The following is a 25222-nucleotide window of genomic DNA, read 5'->3' as shown; positions in this document are numbered from 1 at the left end:
ATCTATTGTAGTCTGGCTATCACCAGACCAAGTTCAATCTTTTAAGACTGAACATTAGTCTGGGGAGTCTGCTCTGTATTTTCTACTGCACAAGAGGCGTGATCAATGGGCATAGTTCAAATGACTCTGTACGCAATTGGATAGTCCTTCAACCAATCAGACCAACGATCTGGGTGACGTAGCAGCGACAGCGGCATCAACGGGTTGCTGCGCTTCGGTGGCCGTCATGTTGAATGTAAACAAAAAGCTACTTGGATGCTTCTCTATCGTCAACGTGTTAAACTCGCCAATAGCACGCCAGGTGGATAAGCCAGTTTGTGATTGGTTCCCGCAAATTTGTAACTGAAACAGGATAGATAAACGTACAGGTTTCCAGCCTGAGCTGCAGGGCGAAATCAAATCGCCGGCAGATCGGGCTGGGTCTATATCCATTTTGCATGTATGATTGTAGCTCTGTTTTGAGAGTGAAACATGTATAATGGTAGCCTACTACACATGCCATTAGTGTTATCAAAGATGGTGGATGTGTTAGCAGTACACTTCCTAGTTTAAAGGCGATGGAATACAAGTCTAACTAATCTAGTCTAGTCTTGCATTGCCAGATCTCCACAGCGCTGTAAATCTAATCTAACTACTTATCTTTTGTGGGTGACTGGCTCTTATTATAATAGCCAACGGTAGGGGGTATTATCAAAGTGGTACTAACAGTTTACACTGGGGTGTGATGGTCTCTCCTGCTTGATGTCTATTTGCAATCCTGAAGGGTCAAAGGTAGTTTGGGTCAGTGATCTGGGTTCCTTTTACGCTCTTTTTAGGCGAAAAGGGGTATTATCTTGATCGTTGCTGTTTGCAGGATGTTGTAAATCTCAGATGTGTTATTGGCCAGCATTCCAGGGGTGTTGAAGAAAGAGCTTGTCTTGTCGTAGTCGTAGCTTAAAGATTGTAATGTCTTAGATCAAACCATGCAGGGACTTTTCCCAAACCCTGGCTCTCGCACCTGATCTAAGAGCTGATTGGTTTAGATGTTAAATCAACAAAATGACGTTTTAGAGACCTTTTTTTTTCTTTTTTTGTCTGATTTGTAGGTTTATTCTGTTAACAACATTTGATGTGACTGATGGTGGCATTTCATTAGTCAGAGAGGCTTAATGTTTTTTTTTACAGATCAACGTGTTGGCAGGTATGATCATAAACTATGCATTGTCTATTATTGTATACTAACATTGGACTGTTATTGAAGTATTAGCAACATAAAGACTTCTGGTAAGTGGGATGTGAGGATTCTTAAAATAACATCTGTATAGGTCTACAGATGTAAAGCCCTGGAGAAAGGTCTGGCAATGCCCTGACTAAATATCTGACTGATCAGTTATGAAAGCTATTGTATTTCTTTACTATGTGTTTGACAATTGTTGAGTTTAAAAAAAGTTAAAACAATGCTGATGTTTTGATAACCATGTTTTTCTTTTATGTTTTTATGTATTCCACTCCGGCAAATATGATTGAACCAAATACTGTTAATATCCACATCCTTAAGTTTCATTCTCTCTCTCTCTCTCTCTCTCTCTCTCTCTCTCTCTCTCTCTCTCTCTCTCTGATAGGTTAGATCAATGTAAGCCATTTAGCATATTGAAAGAAACATTTTGTCTCACTGCTGACCCCTGCTGTCGTGCAGACTAGACTAGAACAACAGAAATGTTTATTCCTGTAAACTTGAATAGAATTGACACTCACATGATGTCAACCTCAAAACACATGAATTGGGAAATAATACCTTCATTTGGAAGACGTCTGACCAATAGGGAGAGTTTTCAGAGATTTGAGGAACTGCCCACGACTTCAAGGGAATATATTTGTGGAACTGGGAGATGTTTAGGACTGTTAAATGTGACCCAGGGAGAAGCGTCTTTTCAGTCTGCTGCAGCGTTAAACTTGTTTTTGTCATGTCATTTTGTTTTATTAAATCTTTTGTTAAAACTTCATTGGACCCTGTGGTCGGGTTGGTTACGTGGGTAGAGCAGGCGCACTTATAGGCCTACTGAGAGGTTTATGCCTAGAGGTCCAGGGTTCGAGTCCGACCTGTTAAGATTTCCTGCATGTCTTCCCCTTTCTCACCTAACTGTCCGATCAAATAAAGGCGGAAAAGCCCAAAAAATAATCTTAAAAAAATATATAAATAACTTCACTGGCCCTAAGCCTCTATCCTTCCTCAGAAATTCAAGAAATACGCAACAAAATCAATGTATTTAGGTGGGGGAACAGGTCTGCTCCGCTGATTTAAGGGTTTTTTCACAAGACTGAAGACTGCTATATGTCACCGCCCACTCCTGCTGCTACTGTCGCCTCATCTCTTTCACTTTACAGACGAACGCGCACCGTTTGCGTTTAAATAAACGTTTTTGCTACGTTTGAGTCAGTAGGCTACACGAAGACAACCGAGATTATTACAGCTGATTTCATATTAAATCCTTCACACAACTCAGTTGAAACAACATCAACAGTCAAAGGTGAGTTAAGACCGTTTTTGTTTGTTTACAATTCTCACTTTTTCAGCAAAAAAATAGCCTAAACTTTACTTTTATGTTACATCCCCGTTTAAGTAGCTATACAGGAGATGAGGGGGAATAACAAAATAACCCTAAACTAACCCTTCCATAGGCCTACATTTGAAAAAAAGAAAAGAAAAAGAAAAGCTTAAAACATGATATTGATACCTACATTTATGTTATACTGAAGATATTAGCTACTCTATACATTTGAGAAAGAAGGAACAAAATAGCTGCCAAATTTGAAGAGCAGCTGACCCGCTGCATCTGGACGCTACGCCATTTTAACGTCAAAAAAGATGTTATATTCTAAGGAGAGATGACACACGCTGCAAAAGATAGTCAGGAGCACAGCAACACAAGGCCTACAATATAAAATATCTTTCCGCACCAGCACTCTCTTACAAAAGTTTCAAACTAAATTTCGGTCTTCTTCCGCGAGCAGGGGCTTTCCATTGAAATGAAACTTTAAAATGTATGAATTGTGGGCGTATTTTTAAACCTTTAGTAATAATGTTTAACAGAAATAAACACTGAGTCTTAATTCATAAGGATCGATGAATAGGAAGGAAAATGTAGGCTACAACAGAATTAAAATTTGCAAAAAATATGCTTACATTTTAGCCGAAATGAATGATAAGATGTATGATGCAACCAGTAAGTAATGCCGATATTTGTTGTTAGTTTAACATCTTAATAACGATTTTTATGGCGTTCGTTTGCACTGTAATCTCGTCTGACATATTGCTGCTCATTTGTTGAATGATGGCGGAGCGTAACTACGGCATAAAAACATGTTTCTCATAGTTTAACATGTCCTTCATATTTCTTAATGTTCAGATAAAAAAAAAAAGAAGTTTTAGAACTTTAGAAGTGGAAATGTACCTTTCTGGTAGAATGTCCCTAGTACTGCCTGTAGTTTAATTGTTCAACCAGCGCATAATGCTGTTTGTTAACGGAGTTGTTGCTTTAAGCCTTAAGCACCCACACAGTTGACACATCAGTTATTCTGGCTGAATAGAGCATTTCCCAAAACCCTTGCTCTGACATATACAGTATAACAGCATTATAATCCACAAATAAATGTATGTATAGGTTATATATATATATATATATGTATGTATGTATGTATATATATGTATGATATATATATATATGTATGTATATACATGTATGTATGTATGTATATATATATGTATGTATATATATATATATATATATATATATATATATATATATATATGTGTATATATATGTATGTATGTATGTATGTATATATGTATGTGTGTATATATATATGTGTATGTATATATGTATGTATGTGTGTGTATATATATATATATTGCATACAGATTACCATTCCTCATAGCCCTTTCCAAAATACCATCAGATCCTATGCATTTTTTTTATTTTTATTTTTTTTATTATTTTTTGGGGCATTTTTAGGCCTTTATTGACAGAATAGCCAAAGAAATGAAAGGGGAGAGAGAGGGGGGAATGACATGCAGCAAAGAGTCGAACCTGGGCCTGCTGCGCCGAGGAGCAAACATCTACACATGGGTGCCCGCTCCACCAACTGAGCCATCCAGGCGCCCACAGATCCTATGTTTTTGTACTATCTATCCATTCATCCATCCAGTGTAATTGCTGAAGGAACAAAATACTTGACCTAACCTGAAAATAAAAGTATCACGAGTATTATCAAATCAGTGTTTCAAATTGTAACAGAAAACTACCCTAACAAAAAAAGGAGGCAGCGGTTAACTAAACTAAACAAAATAATTAACACACAACACTATAAAGTTTGCACAATCCGGTACACCAACTCTAGTATATATGCAGAAGCTGCAAAAACTTGCCCAAGGGACCATCCATTCGACACTGGTTTGCCAGCCAATCCCTGACCGACAAGAAAAACACAGGGGACAGACAGGAAGGGCGCACCCTACCTTCACCTGTAACATTTACTTTTAAATAGCTATTAAATTGTCAAAGCTAACTATTTTGATACTTATTTTAAATGCTTTGTCAGACATAACATACATGACTGTTGGGTGTTTCAATTCATGTTCAAATGTCTATTTCTTTAAATTCTTGCAGATGGTTTATGGTGCAACCATTGTTTTCTTTGACCTGCAGACCACTGGATTAGGTAACACTAACTTTATGCCTGTTTGTCTCCTCATTAATACTTATCATTCACAGTGTCTTGGCCTTCAGGCCTAGATTGAATAAAAGGCTACCTTTGATTTACCTTATTCGATAACAGTCAATGTTATCAGCTAATATTTCTACATAAACTGGACATATGGTACAAGATTAAAAATAACCAAATAATGCTTTTCTGTAGCTTTCAACACATGCAAATATATTATTGGACTCTAAACACAAACATTGCTTACCTAAGCCAAGTTGCACATATCCCAGTACACATTCAACACATTCTCAAGTACAGTTTGCCTTATCTATGCTGTGTGTGTGTGTGTGTGTGTGTGTGTGTGTGTGTGTGTGTGTGCGCATGTTTTTCTGTGTCTTGTCTGTGTGATGGAGTGTAATCTATCTCCTATGGCCTTGAGAGTTAGGAAGGAAGGCAGGCAGAATGGTTTCTTATCAGAGTACGTGCCCGGGGTACCACTGTTTCAATTTACCCAGTGTGAGAGAGTGAACACCAAAGATGTTAACATAAAGACATTGCTGTTAACAATTTATTAACATTGTAATCTACGTAAAGGGCTAATACGCAACAAGTTGTGCATTCCACGCCATATGTAATCAAATTGGAAAAAAATCTGTCCTTCATTTACTTACATGATGTGGTATTATTTTAGTACTCATAGTGTTGTAAGATATTTTTTAAATCAATAACTGCAGTAAAGGCCTCACATTTTTCAGTATGACCACTAGATAAGGGGGCAAAATATCAGACTAAAACATTGCAGACCCGAGTTAGGCAGTACCGACCAGATAATCGTTACCAATGGTCAGTGGTGACAGTGGTACAGGCAGCACTTACTCAAGTACTGTACTCAGGTACAAATTTCAGGTATTTGTACTTTACTTAAGTCTTTTCTTTTCATGCTATTTTCTACTTCTATTCCACTACATTTCAGATATAAATATTGTAATTTTAACTCCAATCTGACAGCTTTAGTTACTAATTATTTACGAATTACACTTACTTTTTAAGATTATTTATTTGATAGTGACAGTGGATAGACAGGAAAGGTGGGAGAGAGAGATGGGGGTTTGACACGCAGAAAAGGGCCGCAGGTCGGACTCAAACCCGGGCCGCTGCATTTTAGGTACATTTCCCTGATGATACATACTTTTACTGAAGTAACATCTTCAATGCAGGACTTTTACTTGTAACAGAGTATTTTTACAGTGTAGTATTAGTACTTTTACTTAAGTAAAGGACCTGACCACCACTGCCAATGGTGTATGAAGAAACTCTTTGCATGCTGTGATAGAAGTTTGTGGACAGCAGAGTGGATAAAGATGTCTTCAATAATAAAGATCAGAAGAACCAGACTGTCTTTGTTTGTTTTATTACTTTCAAGCAGAAAAACAACTTTCACAAAACATCAGAGTGCAGTGTGAAAGAGTCATCAATATAATTGCTCACGAGCGGACAGCTGGTTTCACCACACTGTTTAGGGTGCAGTGAAAGAGCCCTCAAAGTACATGTAGAAAGTCAGTCTCCTTTATACACAGACAACAAAGAACACTTGAAGAGGAAACCCAAACGGTCAAAAGGGTAAAATGTATGAAGCCTTAAGAGCAGGAAACGTCTGAATGCACTTGTCAAGGTGCGATGTATGTCTCGTCGCCATCCCGCTTCTATAGTCTGAACCTTTGCTGTCTCTATGACCCTTAGATCAAACCACAGTATATGTAATGTCTATGTAGCAGGTGCTGGCGCATTATCACAAAGAAAAAAGAGTTTCCCCTTTGTACTTGATAACCTTTTCAATACATCAGCGTCAAAAATTTCCATTACAATGCAAGATTTTAAAGGACATAGAAAAACACCAAACACCGAATTCCTTTGACTATTGAAGAAGTGTATATTGATTGTTGAAAAGTTGTATTTGATGTGGAGGACTTGAAGATTTCTTGCTCAGAAGAAGGTTTTTCCCACGGCAATGACTTACTTTTTAACCTTACTTCTGTTTTAAATCTCAAGAAATAACGTTTTATTTTCTTAAGAATTCCTGCAGCTTGCATTGCTAGGCAACATCCATAGATATATACATGTAGATACTGCATTGGCTGCTGCTGTTTATTGGAGTGATACGTTGACACGGCTGCAATATTAGTACGGTAGAGCTGCGCCTCCCTCATGCATGTATGTCTATAGAGGCAGGAGATCTATCAACGATTTAAATCATAATTTCTGGCTGACTTCTTAACCGATTTTGGTTACCAATATATAGATATGTTTATGTATGCACCTTTCACCTAGGCAAATTCCACATGTGGTGTACTTATTGTGGCAATTAAACCTTGTTCTGATTCTGATAACATAACCCTTCCATACCAATAGACCCTATCTTGTGTAGATAGTTAGATGTAGATAATTTAAATTTCCTTTTTCTCGGTTCCTCCTTTAATCCATCCCTTTTCTTCTTTCAGACACTCCATGGTGTCACATCACCCAGTTGTCGGCCATCTGTAAAGACAACAAATTTAACGTCTACACCCGCCCCCGCCGGCCCATCGCTGCGAAAGTCAGTCAACTGACGGGCTTCACCGTCTATAACGGCCGGCTGTATCTGCGCGGAAGACGTGTTAGGACCAAACCTATTTTTTATGCTCTCACCTTCTTCATCAACTATCTTAGCAAATTCTCCGGCCCCGTGCTGCTGGCTGCCCACAATGCAAAGAGGTTTGATGCACTCGTGCTCAGCAGATTGCTGCAAAAATTCTCCCTCGGGCCATGGTTCCAGCAGGTGGTGTCTGGGTTTGTGGATAGCTTAATGCTAAGCAGGAAGCTCTATCCTCCTCGTCTAATTTCGGGCATGAAGTATTCTCAGAAGTCTCTGGTCTACGAGTTCCTGAGAGAATCCTACGATGCCCAGAATGCAATGAAGAATGCCATGATGCTGCAGAAGCTGTTCAACTTTTGGCGTCCCTCCAGCTTTTATGTTGAGAAAGTTACCTTCTTCACTGAAGATTTTTTTTTTTTTAAAAGCTAAAAAAAAAAAAGCAATACTCCATTTAAATATTAATCCCATCATGTAATCCAGGTTGGTTGGACAGATTGATATTTTGAACATTGAGAAGAAAATGACAGGTAGATTCAATTTCTTGTTTGAAAGGATGTCTTTTCTATTTCCAACACGTAGAGTATCTTCACACATTTGTGTTCCTTTTCAGCATAACATGTATAGTTTACAGTAAAGGTGACCTGTTAGGTTACATTTACTGTTTCTCATCCAAACACAGGTGTATCCTAAAGAAATATGTGAATTTCCTTCCTCAACATTTTCAAAGATGATTTTTGATATATATTTTTAAATCCAGTATTTTTAACATCCACACTCACCAGCTTGCAGTCTTTTTTTAATTGACTTTTCTGGTAAATGGCATGCATTACCTTGCTGCTACCAACAGGAATGTGTGTCCATTGCCACATACCACAGGGTACCTTTTTAGTGCAGAATATTGTTGGTTCAGGCAGAGCACTGAAGTTACACTTTGTTTGGCTTGATTAGCAGCAGCTGCCAATAGTAACATCCAGTCATATTTATGTAGGTGTACAGCCATTTAAAATGCACAAGAGTATGTGGACAGGGCTTTGTACATACTTTTGGTCATGTAATGGTAGATATGCTTCATTCCATTTACCTCAGAAGTCGGAGGTCAGAACTGGGAATGAGGTCACACCAGGTTGACTGTTCCAGTCACAAGTCGTTAAAATATATTTCATGGGGTAGGGGGACTTGGCCAGGTTAGCCATTGTTAACAATACCTGTACCAATACCATGTTGGATTGAGATGTTGGGGTTCGCAAGTGGGAAATCTGACTTCAGGGTGCGATCCAGTTGACATTTCGGAATTTTCAGTTGAACTGGAATGCACCAAGGGGTGGATCGATGTGCTGGTTTTGGTTTTCCAGTTGAACTGGGAATTTCTAAGTTCCCAGTTGGAAATGTCAACCTCCCTGAATTCGGAATGCCCACTCGGACAGTCGAGAGGACTTCACCAACCCGGACATCCCAATCAAACATGCCTGCATCAAAAGCTGTATGAATGTACTGTTTATTAGCAATTCTGTCTCATTTGTGTCTCATTTAGTCAGCGGTACAAGAGCTGGCCTGGCTAGAGTCCCCCCTTGTTTTTCCGACTTGTACTGGAACTCAGGTGTGACATTGTTGCCACTTTCGACTGCTGAGGTAAATGGAATGCAGCAATAGATAGATAGATAGATAGATAGATAGATAGATAGATAGATAGATAGATAGATAGATAGATAGATAAATAGATTCACAGATGTAAATGATAAAACTAATGATGGCTAATTTATCTTTATGCTTCAGTTATAAGGTGTTATAATGTCAGGTATGGACAAGCGTGTCAATTGCCATCAGCAGAAACAGCTGGGTGTAAATGCATCATTCAATATAGTGAATTTGAAACTCATACTGCAGACAATTATATGATGTTGCTATCTATTGTGACTCTATTGTTGTGATGGTATTTTCTTTCAATCTAATGGGGTATCACTTTCATTTCTCTAAAGACTTAGGGTGCATTCCTATACCCATAGCTGTACTACCATACTATTTAATATGTCCCAATTCAAAGTATGTCAAATGCAGTATGCCAAAAATACCAGGATGTCCTACTGCATGCCGTGACATTTTGCAGTATGCAGCCAGAATGCAGAGAGAGCACAGACGGATGAAAGCTTATTGGCAAAAACCTGCGATGGATATATGAGCAAGATGGTCAAAGTTTAAGGTGCAATGTTAAAATGAAGTATATCCAATTGTAGGCTATGCATAGTGCATGCAACATACATACATGTAAAGGAAGCTGCAGTACGTACTAAAAGGGTTCAATATACATATTTCACCAAAGCAAAAGGAGGCGAGCGACCTTCTGTTTGTGCGGTGTCCTGCACCGTTGCCACGCGTTGGCCTTCGGCCTTTTCGGCCACAGTCAGCCGTCGGCTGAAAAGGCAATCCATCTGATTGGCTGTTCCGCCTGAAAAGGTTAGTGAGGAGAGGAAAGCAAACAAACAACTGTCAGAGCGACTGGAGACTGCTAGAAACTTTTTGTCACCGCCCCCTCCTGCTGCTGCTGCTTCCTCATTTCTTTCACTTTATAGACGAACGCGGCGCACCTCCGTGAAACTCAGTGAAAACAACATCAAACTGTCAAAGGTGAGTTAAGACTTTTTTTTGTTTGTTTACAATTCTCACTTTGTCAGCTAGTTAAAAATAGCCTAACTTACTTTTATGTTACATCCCCGTTTAACTACAAGGGATGAGGGAAAGAATACAACGGGGGTTTAAAGTAGTCTATAAAAAAGTAAAACAAATGTAGAGTAGCCCTAATTGTAGTTTGGCTCAAAAGATAGGCTACACAGCCAGTGCTTGCTCAGGCAACACACATGACAAATTGAAATGATACAGCCTTTTTTAATAAAATTTGGGTGAATGGGACAGCACATATCATCATTAATTTAGGCTAGTAGCCTATATTGCACAATTTAATTCATAAACTGTTAGGCTAATTCCACATTGGCTACATTTTCCTTTTCCTGTTCATAAGAGTCAGTGTTCATTCCTGTTAAACATGATGAAATCCGTCCACAATTCATACAGTTTTCTGTAGCCTATGTTTTCTGTTTCATAAAGCTTCCTTGCTATGGAAAGCCCCTTAATGTCCTAGCTGTGATGAAGGATGGTCTCATGAGACCATCCTTCATCACAGCTAGCAGATTGGCTTTCAGCAAATTGGCTTTCAGAGAAGCATCAACAGGAACAGTAGCCTACACTCCGCCGAAATTCAGTTTGTAAAAGCTTCGGAAGAGAGTGCGGTTTGTGGTGGAAGTATTTCGATGCAGCAGGTGTAGGTTTTGGAAAATAGGAAAGTGAAACAGTCGAAGACTAAACCAAGTTAGGTTTTTGTATTTTATTAAATATATTTGCAAATATAGGAGTAACATGATTTCACAAAAGGCACATCAACTCAGTGTGAAAAAGTCTCTTCAAATGAGTGAACAGGAACACTGAGTTTATATACACAACAAGGTAATGGGAGTGATAACCACACATGTTCTGAGGCCTGCACTACGAAGCGAGATCAACATGTCCTGGATTTCTTTCAGTTACCCGGCTTCACCTAACCTAACAACCGCGGTCCAGCATAAGCTGTGTCACGACGCTGGTTATCATCTAGTTCAGTCAACCCAGGGTTTCCCAATCCAGCGGCGCGCGCGTTCACATAAAAGAGGCGGTGTTTGCACAGCACGACCAATCGCAAACATCTACCAGAGCCGCATGTTTTACATAAGAAGAGGAAATTATAATTCTACATAAATATGAATAACACAGACACGGTTTGGCAGGCAAAACGCAATACAGTCGCTGCTTCCTAAAACAGGAAGGAAAGCTGGCAAAAAAATAGCCGACGCTGTAAATCACAACGCTTATTGATATCACTTCCCCATCAGTCAGGACCAGGATCTGACCATAATTACACTGTGCACTTTCCACAAACTGTCGTTGCTTTAGCCTAGTATTTCAGTTGCAACCCTGGCAGTGGATGCGATCGTGAGAGCAAATAAAATATATAAAAACAAAATTCAAACTGATTGAACTGCGCATTGGCAACACACGGCTCAAGAAGCCGAGCCGATATGTAATTCCCTCCCATTACAATCTATATATTTCATAAATATACACATCAGGGAATGCTAACGGGGTTGTCGGTCTCTACATGTTTTAACTTTTATGTGCGCACCCCTTTCTCCCTCCCTCTCTCCCTCTCTCTCTCTCTCTGCACACCGAGCTCCGCCTGATCTTCTAAGAACGGTAACGCCGTTATCAATCGAGTATTGATTGGTCAGTAGGCGGTGCTTTTACACCGGTTGATCTCTGATCTCCAACTTAACCTGCTCCCGACCAGGTTAGGCGTTCAGCATAAGTTACCACGGCGATTGAACCCGATCACAAGTGATCCACCTTCGTAAGTACAGAAAACCCTGGGTTGAACCTGAAGTTAGCTCGTTAACGCCAAATCTCGCTTCATAGTACGGGCCTCTGGTCTTAACATGACTTCGCGTTTCTGATGCCGCGTTCTATTTACCTCGCAACTCGGTTTTAACAAGGTCAAAGTCGTAAACACGCCCCCTGACCTCGGATTTACGAGCTTGGAACTCGTACAACCTCGCAGTAGCCCGAGTTCAACATCCAACATGGCTGCCCCCTGTATCAACAGTTGTGAAAAGCTGCAGTAACATAAAGTTATAAGCACTTCTGTCTTATTTGTGTCACTAAATCAGTCGTTCACACAGGCATGTGCAACTTCTATCTGTGGACATGTTGTTTCGCTGTTTGCATGCACAAAAAAACGGCGTTGTTATCAACTGAATTTTGCTAACAATAGCTAACCGGGCTAGAGCTAATGAAAACAATGAAAATCCGACTTTTAAATAGAACGCATTCAACTCGGGTATGACGTCATTCCCAGCTCCGGCTTCCGAGTTCCGAAGTAAATAGAACGCGGCATTACTGTCATGATTGTGATTTTCTGTTTTGTTCTGTTTCCTGTTTTATTTTGAAGTCCATCTTGTCTCCCTTGTCTTGTCTCGTTTACTTCCTGTCTTTAGTTTTCCCTCCCTTGTGATTGCCCTAATGTGTTTCACCTGTTTGCCCAGCCTAGTGTCACCTGTCCCTTGTTAGTCCTCGTTACCTGGTTTATTTAGTCTCTGTGTTGTCTTTGTCGGATTATTTCGTTTCGGTCTTTGTGCTTCATTTTTGTTTAATAAATCATCTAAACTGCATTTGGGTCCAAGCCTTTTCCTGACAAACTGTGACACTTACAGGCAACCTTAGACACAGAGGATAATCTAAATCACAAAAGACACAGAGGAGCCACTTTGTCTCTCCCCCCCTTGCCCCACTATCACCCAAAATACTGGCATTAGCAATGATGTCAGAAAAGATAGTATTTCAACTTAGCATGTTTCCTTAATATCTGATGGCATATTGGGGTCATTTTTGGATTTATTACAGTAAATATATTACATAGGCCTATTGGACCTTTAACCAATGCCGATATTTGTTGTTAGTTTTTTACGTCATAATACCTTTTTTTTATTGTTGTGGTTTGCACTGTAATCTCGTCTGGCATTGCTTCTTGTTGTTGTATAACGGTGGAGAGTAACGTTAGGCTACTGTATGTTTAATCGTTCAACCAGGGTGTAATGTTGCATTCACATCAGATTCTTCATTCTTCAACTTTCTTTGGTAACCTCTAACTTCTGCAAGCATTCAAATATCAAAATGTTCAGCTTTTTAAGCACATGGTGAAGAAATCATCTTAGTCCAATCTTTATGACTTGCTCTCACGCCCACAACATTTCCTTGTCATACAACATATATACATCGAAACGTAGGTATGCTTGTCTTTCAGCCAATGTGTTGATTTAAGCAATAGGACATTTTGCTGGGTGAGCTTCCAAATGACAACAGTTCAAATTCTTCCTCAATTCGCTGCCCATGTTAAAGGTGCTCTAAGCGATGTTGGGTGACGTTACTTCTTGTTGACGTTCAAAGTATTTTCAAACAAAAAGAGGCTGGCTCGCCCCTCCCTCCTCCTCATCCCGTCCCCTCTCTCCCTCGCTTTCGCGCACTAACCCCCCCCCCAAATCCTTCTTGTCGGTTATTGGCTGGAACGCTGGAAGACTGTTTGTTATGCTTCATGGTGCAGGTTGGCACAGATTGTTTATGTTGCCGTTTGTGGAGCCTGGGCTGTCTACAGAGACCGCGTCTTTTTACAGTGTGTTGAGGGGACAGGCAGCTCGCGGATAGTGAGGAGATGTTTGCTGTATGTGACAAAAAAATGTTGTAGCCTAAAAAATGCGTGACATCGCTTAGAGCACCTTTAATCATCCTTGACATTTCCACGCCAAGGCACAGCAAACCACTTTTTTTTAATCACTGATATGCCCACATTTTTTTTAATTTTTCCACAACACTAAGTACAACACACTTCCTCTGGAAAGAAATAAAGGTTTGCACATTCCGGTACACCAACTCTAGTATTTATGCAGAAGCTGCTAAACTTGCACAAGGCACCATCAATTCTCCAGTCCTTTTAGCCTGCACGTTCCTCATGATGTGTGAAATAAACACACCAGTGTGCCGGCCATTTCCTGATAGACGAGAAAAACACGGGGCAACAGACAAGAAGGGCGCACCCTACCTTCACCATACAGTACATCCATGACATTCACCTGTAACATTTCCTTTTATATAGCTATTCAATTTGAAAGCTTACTGTTTTGATTATTATTTTGAATTCATTGTCAGACATATCAGACATAACTGAGGAGTGTACTAGTTCATGTTCAAATCAATTTCTTTAAATTCTTGCAGATGGCTGATTACAAAACCATTGTTTTCTTTGACCTGGAGACCACTGGATTAGGTAACACTAACTTTATGTCTGTTTGTCTTATTAATACTTTGAAGTCACGCTACTCACTGTACTGAATTCTATGTCATACTAATAATTTAATGTTTTACCATTGTGTAGAAAGCATGACTAAAAACACTGTCCTTTATTTGTATCTTCAATTAAACGTACAATATATAACTTTCTGCCGCTAGGGGTCTCTCAACCAAAACAATGGATTGTAAACACAGACATTAGATGACGTTGGGAAGTTTCTTGGAATTATGGGAGTTGTAGTTTTTATTGTTAAACACCATCGCTGGTTAGAATACATCTGTTCACGAACGAGTTTACCCATTCAAGGTTGGTTATTCATGTTACGTTTAGTAACGTCTATTCATGTAATTCTAGTAAAATAGCTGCATTTCCCCCAACATGATTACGTTTTTCTTGATTCGATTTTTATTGGTAGCTGACCAGTTAGCTAGTGAGCCAGCAAGCTAACATTAGCCAGCAGCTAAAACAAAATATTTCACATGTTAAGTGTCATCTTTTGGATGGTTTCAACACCGGGCGGACGGGATTTGTTGTAACGCTAGCTAGCTAACCAACGAGGCTGAGAGACGGGTATTGCTGGGATAATCTCTGGGACGGCGAGGACGTTAAATGCCCGGTGGAACGATCTCCCCCTTTAATTTTCTGTAATCTTAACTTTTTGTCATGGTGCTTAACCCACCTTTTGTCGGGTTAATTTAGCCAACCGTAAAGACAGCTAAACGCGAAGGGGGGAGAAATTCGGTAGGGAGGAGATTTTCGGCACGGACACCAGTAGCGCTAACAGAGACGTAGCTAATGGATGGCCGCTGTTGTGACTCGGGTGCTGGGTCTGATCTGTTTCCCGACGCTTCATTAAACTGCCGTTAGCGTCGTAAGCACCAGGCACTAGAGTTAAGTGCTGGCCGGGTGGATTGCTGTAATTAAATTGGCTGGCTGCTAGCTGACTGGGGGTAACAGTAACTAGCTAGTTATATGTCCCGTGGCTGGTGTCAGCTGTCATCCCGACTCAGTCTCTCTGCGGCGGGGGAGTGAGGCAGACAGACCGGGGTGTGCTAGCTGGCTAAATTCGCATTAGATTAATACAGCAGATTAATTATCTATACAGCTAACGTTAACGTTACTAGTGAACTTATTCATGGGTTAGCCCAGTGCTGTTAACCGTGGTCAAAACATCCATCCATCCATCTTCGTCCGCTTATCCGGGGTCGGGTCGCGGGGGTAGCAGCTCCAGCAGGGGACCCCAAACTTCCCTTTCCCGGGCCACATTAACCAGCTCCGACTGGGGGATCCCGAGGTGTTCCCAGGCCAGGTTAGAGATATAATCCCTCCGCCTAGTCCTGGGTCTCCCACGAGGCCTCCTCCCAGCTGGACGTGCCTGGAACACCTCCCTAGGGAGGCGCCCAGGGGGCATCCTTACCAGATGCCCGAACCACCTCAACTGGCTCCTTTTGACGCAAAGGAGCAGCAGCTCTACTCCGAGCTCCTCACAGATAACTGAGCTTCTCACCCTATCTCTAAGGGAGACGCCAGCTACCCTCCTGAGGAAACCCATTTCGGCCGCTTGTACCCTGGATCTTGTTCTTTCGGTCATGACCCAGCCTTCATGACCATAGGTGAGGGTAGGAACAAAAACTGACCGGTAGATTGAGAGCTTTGCCTTCTGGCTCAGCTCTCTTTTCGTCACAACGGTGCGATAAATTGAATGTAATACCGCACCTGCTGTGCTGATTCTCCGACCAATCTCCCGCTCCATTGTCCCCTCACTCGCGAACAAGACCCCAAGGTACTTGAACTCCTTCACTTGAGGTAAGGACTCATTCCCTACCTGGAGAAGGCACTCCATCGGTTTCCTGCTGAGAACCATGGCCTCCAATTTAGAGGTGCTGATCCTCATCCCAGTCGCTTCACACTCGGCTGCGAACCGATCCAGTGAGTGCTGAAGGTCACAGGCCGATGATGCCATCAGGACCACATCATCTGCAAAAAGCAGCGATGAGATCCCCAGCCCACCGAACTGCAACCCCTCTCCACCCCGACTATGCCTCGATATCCTGTCCATAAATACTACGAACAGGATTGGTGACAAAGCCTGAAACGAGTCCGACTTACTGCTGAGAACCCGGACACAGCTCTCGCTTTGGTCGTACAGAGATTACATAACTGAGATGGCCCTGAGAAGGGACCCCCTCACCCTGTACTCCCACAGCACCTCCCACAGTATCTCCCGTGGCACCCAGTCATACGCCTTCTCCACAAAACACATGTAGACTGGTTGGGCATACTCCCAGGCTCCCTCCAGGATCCTTGCGAGAGTAAAGTTCTGGTCCGTTGTTCCATGACCAGGACGGAATCCGCATTGTTCCTCTTCAACCTGAGATTCGACTATCAACCGAACCCTCCTTTCCAGCACCTTGGAGTAGACTTTACCGGGGAGGCTGAGAAGTGTGATACCCCTGTGTGATACCCCTTGGCACACACCCTCTGGTCCCCCTTTTTAAAAAGGGGAACCACCACCCCGGTCTGCCACTCCTTAGGCACCGTCCCAGACTTCCACGCAATGTTGAAGAGGCGTGTCAACCAAGACAACCCCTCCACACCCAGAGCTTTAAGCATTTCTGGACGGATCTCATCAATTCCTGGGGGTTTGCCACTGTGGAGTTGTATAACTACCTCAGCAACCTCCACCAGGGAAATTGACGACAATCCCCCTATCATCCTCCAGCTCTGCCTCTACCATAGAGGGCGTATTAGTCGGATTTAGGAGTTCCTCAAAGTGCTCCTTCCACCGCCCTTATTACCTCCTCAGTTGAGGTCAACAGCGTCCCATCCTTACTGTACACAGCTTGGATGGTTCCCCGATTCCCCCTCCTGAGGTGGCGAATGGTTTTCCAAAAGCACCATGGTGCCGACCGAAAGTCCTTCTCCATGTCTTCTCCGAACTTCTCCCACACACGCTGCTTTGCCTCTTTCACGGCAGAGGCTGCAGCCCTTCGGGCCCTTCAGTACCTTGCAACTGCCTCCGGAGTCGTCTGGGATAACATATCCCGGAAAGACTCCTCCTTCAGTCGGACGGCTTCCCTGACCACCGGTGCCCACCACGGTGTTCGTGGGTTACCGCCCCTTGAGGCACCTACGACCACAGCTCCTCACTGCAGCTTCAGCAATGGAAACTTTGAACATTGTCCACTCGGGTTCAATGCCCCCAGCCTCCACAGGGATGCACGAAAAGCTCTGCCGGAGGTGTGAGTTGAAAGTCTGTCGGACAGGGGCCTCCTCCAGACGTTCCCAATTTACCCGCACTACCCATTTGGGCTTACCAGGTCTGTCCAGAGTCTTCCCCCACCCCCTGACCCAACTCACCACCAGATGGTGATCGGTTGACAGCTCCGCCACCTCTCTTCACCCGAGTGTCCAAAACATACGGCCTCAGATCAGATGAAACGATTATAAAATCGATCATTGACCTTTGGCCTAGGGTGCTCTGGTACCAAGTACACTTATGAGCATCCCTATGTTCGAACATGGTGTTCGTTATAGACAATCCATGACTAGCACAGAAGTCCAACAACAAACAACCACTCTGGTTTAGATCAGGGAGGCTGTTCCTCCCAATCACGCCTCTCCATGTGTCTCCATCATTGCCCACGTGCACGTTGAAGTCCCCCAGCAGAACTATGGAGTCCCCGACTGGAGCCCCATGCAGGACTCCACTCAAGGTCTCCAAGAAGGCCGAATACTCCGAACTCTTGTTTGGTGCATATGCACAAACAACAGTCAGAGAGTTTTCCCCCCCACAACCCGCAGGCGTAGGGAGGCGACCCTCTCGTCCACCGGGTTAAACTCCAACGTGGCGGCGCTCAGCCGGGGGCTTGTGAGTATCCCTACACCCGCCCGGCGCCTCACACCCTGGGCAACTCCGGAGAAGAAAAGAGTCCAACCCCTATCCAGGAGTATGGTTCCAGAACCGAGACTGTGCGTAGAGGTAAGCCCCACCAGATCTAACCTGTAGCGCTCCACCTCCCGCACAACTTCCGGCTCCTTCGCCCACAGAGAGGTGACATTCCACATCCCCAGAGCCAGCCTCTACTGCCCGGGTCTGGTCTGTCGAGGCCCCTGACCTTCACTGCCACCCATGTGGCAGCACACCCGACCCCAGCGGTTCCTCCCACAGGTGGTGGGCCCATGGGATGGAGAGATGTCTGCCACGTAGCTTTTTCGGGCTGTGCCCGGCCGGGCTCCGTGGCAAACCCAGCCACCAGACGCTCGCTGACGAGCCCTCCATCTGGGCCTGGCTCCAGAAGGGGGCCCCGGGCTTCCTCCAGGCAGGGTCACTTCATCTCTTCCTCGATTTTTCATAGGATTTTTGAACCATTCTTTGTCTGGCCCCTCACCTGAGACCACTTTGCCTTGGGAGACCCTACCAGGAGCACAAAGCTCCAGACAACACAGCCCTCAGGTTCATAGGGACACACAAACCTCTCCACCACGATAAGGTGATGGTTCCCGGAGAAGGGTCAAAACAATCATACTAAAAATAACTTTATGAGGGTGTTGAACGATGTTGTAACCCTATAATGTTATCCACCAAGCTTTAGCATTAACGTTAGCTACTTGTCAACCAGCACATACATTGTAGTAACATTAAGCTGGATCGATATTGAAATGAATCAATAAATAAGGTATCTGTTGTATTACTGTGTTAAAAAGTGGCATGTAATTAATCACAAAATGATGCTGTGTGACAAAAAAAGTAGTATTACGGTTACAAGTATTTCTTTCTGTGACACTGTATGATTTACAATTACTCCTGAACATATCATCTTAGTGCCAGTGTTTTGACTGAAGTTACGAGTAACTAGAGGGTGAAAGGTTATATGACGCCACTGACAGGCGACTAAAGGAAATGACCCGTGTCTGAAAACAAATAACAAATTTCTCTGGGTTTGAAATTTGGTGGAAACATTTGGGATAGTGTAAATATAACTATAATAATAATAATAAAAATATATAACATAGGTATGGTCGTTTTTAGACAGTTTAATGCAGAAATGTTACATATTGTACCTTTAACCCATCATTTTGCGTGGAGTCTAAGGCATGGATAGCCAAACCGAACCTGACGGGTCCTGACGGGTCCCGACGGTACCCGAACATTATAACAGCTTATTAACGTGCGCTTCTTGCCTCGTGTGCGCTGATGCGCTCATCTGTTGACATTTCCGAATGCCTTCCTACAGCTGCTTAATAAACTGTGGGCTTTCCACACAAACAAACGTACATGTGTCATTAGTATGAGAAACTGTGTCGGGCTCGGACACAAATTTCTTAATGCCGGGCTCGGCATGCCTACTAATGCCTACAAACTGAACTGATATAAGCCAACATCGTTCTGAAGGCTCCACCTGTTAACAGGCACGCATCAGCTGAAGTCCTTATGTAATCAGGAGGATAACAGTGCATTTTATTTATTTTTTATTTTTATTGGTTTCTAAACTTGTATGCATCATATGCATTTGTCTCTTCTACAGCACGATGTCTGCCAAACCCCAAACTAACCAGAGATGTGCTTCCGTCCTCTGCTACATGGCAGACTTATATGGAAGTTGCAACATGCAGATTGAATAAAAAAAAAATGCAAACCTGGTAAAATGTTATTTAAGATATAAAGGTATGAAAAATAGATACTGCCCAAGCCTAGTTGCAGCCATGGTTGTTAAGTATGTTGGTCAAAATTACCTTTACTGTCAAAGCTTTTGAACCTTTGAAGCAACAGTGTGGCTGAAACCAGAAGCTGACAGGACAGATTTTATTGTGGCTTCCTGGGTCTGTGGTTTTGATTTTGTGTTCTCCACACTTCTTCCATAATTCCACCAGGAAACCATCTTACAGGCTGTTATTCCCTGGAGCCGACATCAAAGTTCAACGCAGGAAATTTACTAAATTTAGTTTCCGCTGTCCAGCGGGGAACTTGAGACTTTATTTTTCGGTTGGGGGTTTACTGGGATCCTAAAGAGAACTGTACTGGTGTTGAGAGAAAAAAAATCTCAATCAGAAAAGGTTTTATTGCCACAATAAGTACACTCATGTGAAATTTGCCTTGGTTGTGACAAGACTCATTTGACGCACTAAGGTTAATGTATTAAGCCTAGGTAAGACATATTTTGTTACTTTGTTTACTTAGTTATTTTTGTAAACAAAAAAACTGCTCTATTATCTGAGCAAATACAAGTATTGGATCGGGACTTGATCCAATACTGTCGGGGTCGGAGAATCGGCAGATATTCATGATTTAAAAAAATCGGATCGGGGGCCAAAAAAAGCGAATCGAGACATCCCTAAATACAAGTCAACCACAAAGTATAGGTTCATGTTATGTCACCCCCACTCTGAAGTTCCTACAGTAGTACAGATCGCTCTATCTAAGGTGTGTGCGTATGTTTCTCCTCTGTGTCTTCTCTTTGTGTGTATGGAGTGTAATCTAACTCCTATGGCCTTGATAGTCAGGAAGGACAGCAGGCAGGATGGTTTCTTGTCAGAGCAGCTGCTTCTTCTCCAGTCATCTTTGAGACACAGAGTTGAACACTTTGTCTGAGACAGCTCGTGACTTACTGCTGTTATATTGGCCACTGACTTGGGGTACCTCCTTCTCAATTTACCCAGCATGAGAGAGTACACTGAAAATTCTCTCCACCAAAGATGTTAACATTGTAATCTATATGAAGAGCTAATACGCACCATACAGTTGTACATGTGGGTGGCACTAGCTCAGTCCGTAAGGAGTCCGGTTGGGAACCGGAAGGTCGCTGGTTCAAGTCAAGAGTGTGGACTGTTAGCTGGAGAGATGCCAGTTAACCTCCCAAGGTGCTCTTGTGCAAGGAACTAGATAAATGTAAAATATAAATTGTAATTTTTTCCATTGGGGCACCGAACCCCAACTGCTGCCGCCTCACTCTGACATCTCTCCATTAGTGCATGTGTGTGTATTTCAGGCCTGTGGGTAATAACAACAGAGTGTAAATTGTAATTAATTAAATCAATAAAGAGTATACATTATAAGAAATTAAATTATAAATTCCATGCCACTTGTAATTAAATTGAAAAAAGTCAATCCTTCATTTTCTTCACAGGTATTCTTTTTCTGTCCTAATAATAATCAGCGAGTGTTGTAAAATATGTTTAAAATCAATAACTGCAGTTAAGGCCTTGAGCCACATGTTTTTTTATTATGACTGCTAGGAAATTCCAGAGATAAGGGTGGCAAAAGATCAGACTAAAACATTGCAGACCAGAGTTAACTGTAACCAATGGTGTATGAAAAAGCTCTTTGCATGAGAGATTTTGAAGGACATGGAAAAATACCAAACAGAGTTTCTTTGACTATTGAAGAAGTCTATATTGATTAAATAGAGATGTAAGTGTTGTGGAGGACTTGCAGACTTCTGGCCTAGCTGTAGGTTTTTCCACAACAATGACTTATTTTTGAATTTTGCTTTTCTGTTTTAAATATCAAGAAATAAAGTTTACCACATTTGGGTTGGTTCCTCCTTTAATCCATCCCTTTTCTACTTTCAGACACTGCATCGTGTCACATCACCCAGCTGTCGGCCGTCTGTGAAGATGACGAATTTAACGTCTACACCCTCCCCCGCCGGCCCATCACTGCGGGCGCCAGTCAACTGACGGGCTTCACCGTCTATCGTGGCCAGTTGTATCTCAATGGAAACCATGTTAGGACCATGTCTCTTTTTAGTGCTCTCAAGTCTTTCATCAAATTCCTGAGCTACTTCCGTGGCCCTGTGCTGCTGGCGGCCCACAATGCAATGGAGTTTGATGCACTCGTGCTTACCAGATTGATGCAAAAAAGGTTCTTCCTCAGGCAAAGATTCCAGCGGGTGGTGTCTGGGTTTGTGGATACCTTACTGCTAAGCAGGAACCTCTGTCCTCGTTATCTAAATCCGGGCATCAAGTATTCTCAGAAGTCTCTGGTCAGTTACTTCCTGGGAAAATCCTACGATGCCCATAATGCATTGGAGGACGCCAAGATGCTGGAGGAGCTGTTCAACTTTTGGGATCCCAACAGCTGGGACGTTGCGGACGTTACCTTCCCCACCGAAGATTGGACAGACTGATATTGTGAACTTTAAAAAGACTGTTTGACTGTCTTTTCCAGTTCCAACACATAGAGTATCTTCACACATTTATGATCCTTTTCAGTATAAGATGCACAGTTAAGATGCCCTGTTATGTTACATTTATTGTTTCTCACTCAAACACAATAGCCGCTTTCCGACCAAGTAGTTACAGGAACGTAGTTATAGGAAAAGTCCACTTCCAAACAGATCTACTCTCCCCCAAAACCGTTTTTTCCATTTGCATTTGCAGTGGCGAAGTGACTGGTAAGAGGGGTAAGGGAGTGATGCAAGCATGGCAACGGTCTTTATAGCGTTAAAATCAGTATCAAAATATCAAAAAAAGTTAAACTAAATACTAAATCTAATGTATATAGCATATTTCTCATAATTTAAACAAGTCTCCTGAAGAGAAACGGGTATCTCTCTCTCCCCTGCCTCTGCCTGCTGCGCTGTGGACGTGTGTGTGTGTGTGTGTGTGTGTGTGTGTGTGTGTGTGTGTGTGTGTGTGTGTGTGTGTGTGTGTGTGTGTGTGTGACGGGCGGCGAGCCGCAAGACACGCTTGTGGAGTTTAACTCCGAAGACAGTTAACCACAGGTTCCCGTTAATCTTATAATGGACATGTGTTGTGATATTTAAACAAACGAACCGTCAACGGCGAAATAAAAGCGCTAAGACCGCTCTCTTATTTACGAGAGCAGTCTGAGAGACCTCCAGCTCACAGCGAGGTGTCTGAGCGTGACTGGCAGAGCGACGAGCTAGAGGCCGGGGCAGGCGCTTGCTGGCTGTCGCCTCACTTCATGGAGCTTCTCAACACAGTTAATTTCTCGCCTAAAACATTGTCAGAAGTGAAATTAGTGATGAATAAGATGGCGAAAATTGTTAAAATTGTCCCATGGTTGGTATGTCTGTAGCGGAAACCCGACCCTTGTTCACCTAGGTTCATATGCTGAAAAGGGAAAAGAGAAAAGACCCTGCCCTGAAGTAGGAGCTGAAAGAGTTACAGGAACTGCAGCCAGAGGAACTTAAAAATCCCCAAATTGGTCCAGTCGGAACACGAGAAAAAAAGGGTTCTAGGAACATTATGTTCTAGGAACTGCAAAAATCCCTCCGGTCGGAAAGCGGCTATTGTGTGTATCCTTGAGGCCTAATAAAATATGCACGTTATTTTCCTCCCTCAACATTTTCAAAGATGATTATTTTATATATATTTTAAATTCAGTATTTTTTACAACCACACTCACTAGCTTGCAGTCTGTTTCTTTATTGACTTTGCTGGCAAATGTTTTGCATTTTCTTGCATGTTACTGCCACCAACAGGAATGTGTGTCCATTGCCAACAGGGTACCTTTTTAATGGAGCATATCCATCGCTTTGTTTGGGTGATTAGCAGCAGCTGCCTCATTTGTGTATTACAATCACTGGCTCATTCATCAGCTATTTGGCTACCAGCGGACTAGTAACATCCATCATATTTATGCAGATGTATGGAGCAGCCGTTCGCATTAAAAGTACACAAGAGTATGTGGACAGGGCTATGTGCTTATGTTTGGTCATATACAGGTAGATATGCTTCATTCCATTTACCTCAGAAGTCGGAGGATGAGAACTGGGAATGAGGTCACACCAGGTTGACTGTAAAAACATATTTCATGGGGTAGGGGGACTTTGCCAATAATACCTGTACTAATACCATGTTGGACTGTGATGTCCGGTTTCGCGAGGCTCTCTCAACTTTCTAAGTAGGAAATCCGACTTTAAGTGCTCATATTATGCTCAGTTTCAGGTTCATAATTGTATTTAGAGGTTATATCAGAATAGGTTTACATGGTTTATTTTTCAAAAAAACATTTTTGTTGTACTGCACATTGCTGCAGCTCCTCTTTTCACCCTGTGTGTTGAGCTCTCTGTTTTAGCTACAGAGTGAGGCATCTCACTTCTGTTCCATCTTTGTTGGGAGTCGCACATGCACAGTACCTAGGTAAGGACTACTAGCCAGTCAAAACAGAGTATGAGGGCGTGCCATGCTAGCAGCTAGGTGAGCATTATAACGTGTGTTACAAAGTGACGCACGTTCAATAGAGCTGTTGGGAGCAGTTTGTGAACAGTGTTTTCTGTTGGAGATGGTAAGTCCCTTTGGGTTGGACTTTGGTCTTTTTCACTTTGGAAACCTATAACATGCACCAAAAAGATATATAACACAATAAAGGAAAGGGAAAAAGCCCAAAACTTGAACACCCCCCTGAAGTTGGATTTCCCATGCAGAAAGTCAGAAGGACTTCACCAACCCAGACATCACAATCCAACATGGCTGCATCAACAGTGTCAAAGCTGTATGAATATACTGTTAATTAGCACTTCTGTCTTATTTGTGTTCTATTAAGTCAGCCGTACACACAGTAACGTCTATCTTCTATCTGTAGACATGGTGTTTGTATGTGCAAAATACAACTAAATGAGTTGTTATCAACTGGTGTTGCTTACAATGGCTGGCCTGGTTAGAGTCCATCTACCCTCGTTTTTCCGACTTGTATTGGAACTCAGGTGTGACGTCATTCCTAGTTCTGACTTCTGAGGTAAATGGATGGATGGATGGATGGATGGATGGATGGATGGATAGATAGATAGATAGATAGATAGATAGATAGATAGAATTAACGATGGCTGAATTATCATATGCTTCAGTTTTAGGGTCCGGCACTCATCACTTTCATTTATCAAAAGATTAGGTCATTCCTAAACCCATAGCTACAATACTATTTTAGTACGCCAAAATATGTAGTAGTAGTAGTTTAGCCCCAATACAAAGTATGTCAAATACAGTAGGCCTATGACCAAAATAAACAGGATGTCCTA

The 25222-nt window shown here is 42.3% G+C and overlaps 2 protein-coding genes across 2 annotated transcripts; both read left to right on the top strand.

Annotated features, from left to right (window-relative positions):
* The first annotated feature begins 2329 nt into the window (after positions 1 to 2329).
* LOC144521941 (DNA polymerase III PolC-type-like) lies at positions 2330 to 8093 on the top strand. Its single transcript, XM_078256632.1, has 3 exons — positions 2330 to 2507; positions 4647 to 4698; positions 7182 to 8093. Exons 2-3 carry the CDS (start codon positions 4647 to 4649, stop codon positions 7742 to 7744), a joined length of 615 nt encoding a protein of 204 aa, XP_078112758.1. The 5' UTR covers positions 2330 to 2507; the 3' UTR covers positions 7745 to 8093.
* A 1575-nt stretch (positions 8094 to 9668) lies between these two features.
* LOC144521942 (three prime repair exonuclease 2-like) lies at positions 9669 to 24601 on the top strand. The gene is made up of 3 exons (XM_078256633.1): positions 9669 to 9937; positions 14162 to 14213; positions 21810 to 24601. Exons 2-3 carry the CDS (start codon positions 14162 to 14164, stop codon positions 22364 to 22366), a joined length of 609 nt encoding a protein of 202 aa, XP_078112759.1. The 5' UTR covers positions 9669 to 9937; the 3' UTR covers positions 22367 to 24601.
* The last annotated feature ends 621 nt before the right edge of the window (positions 24602 to 25222 follow it).

This window comes from Sander vitreus, chromosome 8 (genome assembly GCF_031162955.1).
Source record: "Sander vitreus isolate 19-12246 chromosome 8, sanVit1, whole genome shotgun sequence".
Classification (NCBI taxonomy): domain Eukaryota; kingdom Metazoa; phylum Chordata; class Actinopteri; order Perciformes; family Percidae; genus Sander; species Sander vitreus.
The sequence above is the reverse complement of the archived record's forward strand: the minus strand, read 5'-3'. Positions and strand labels throughout refer to the sequence as shown.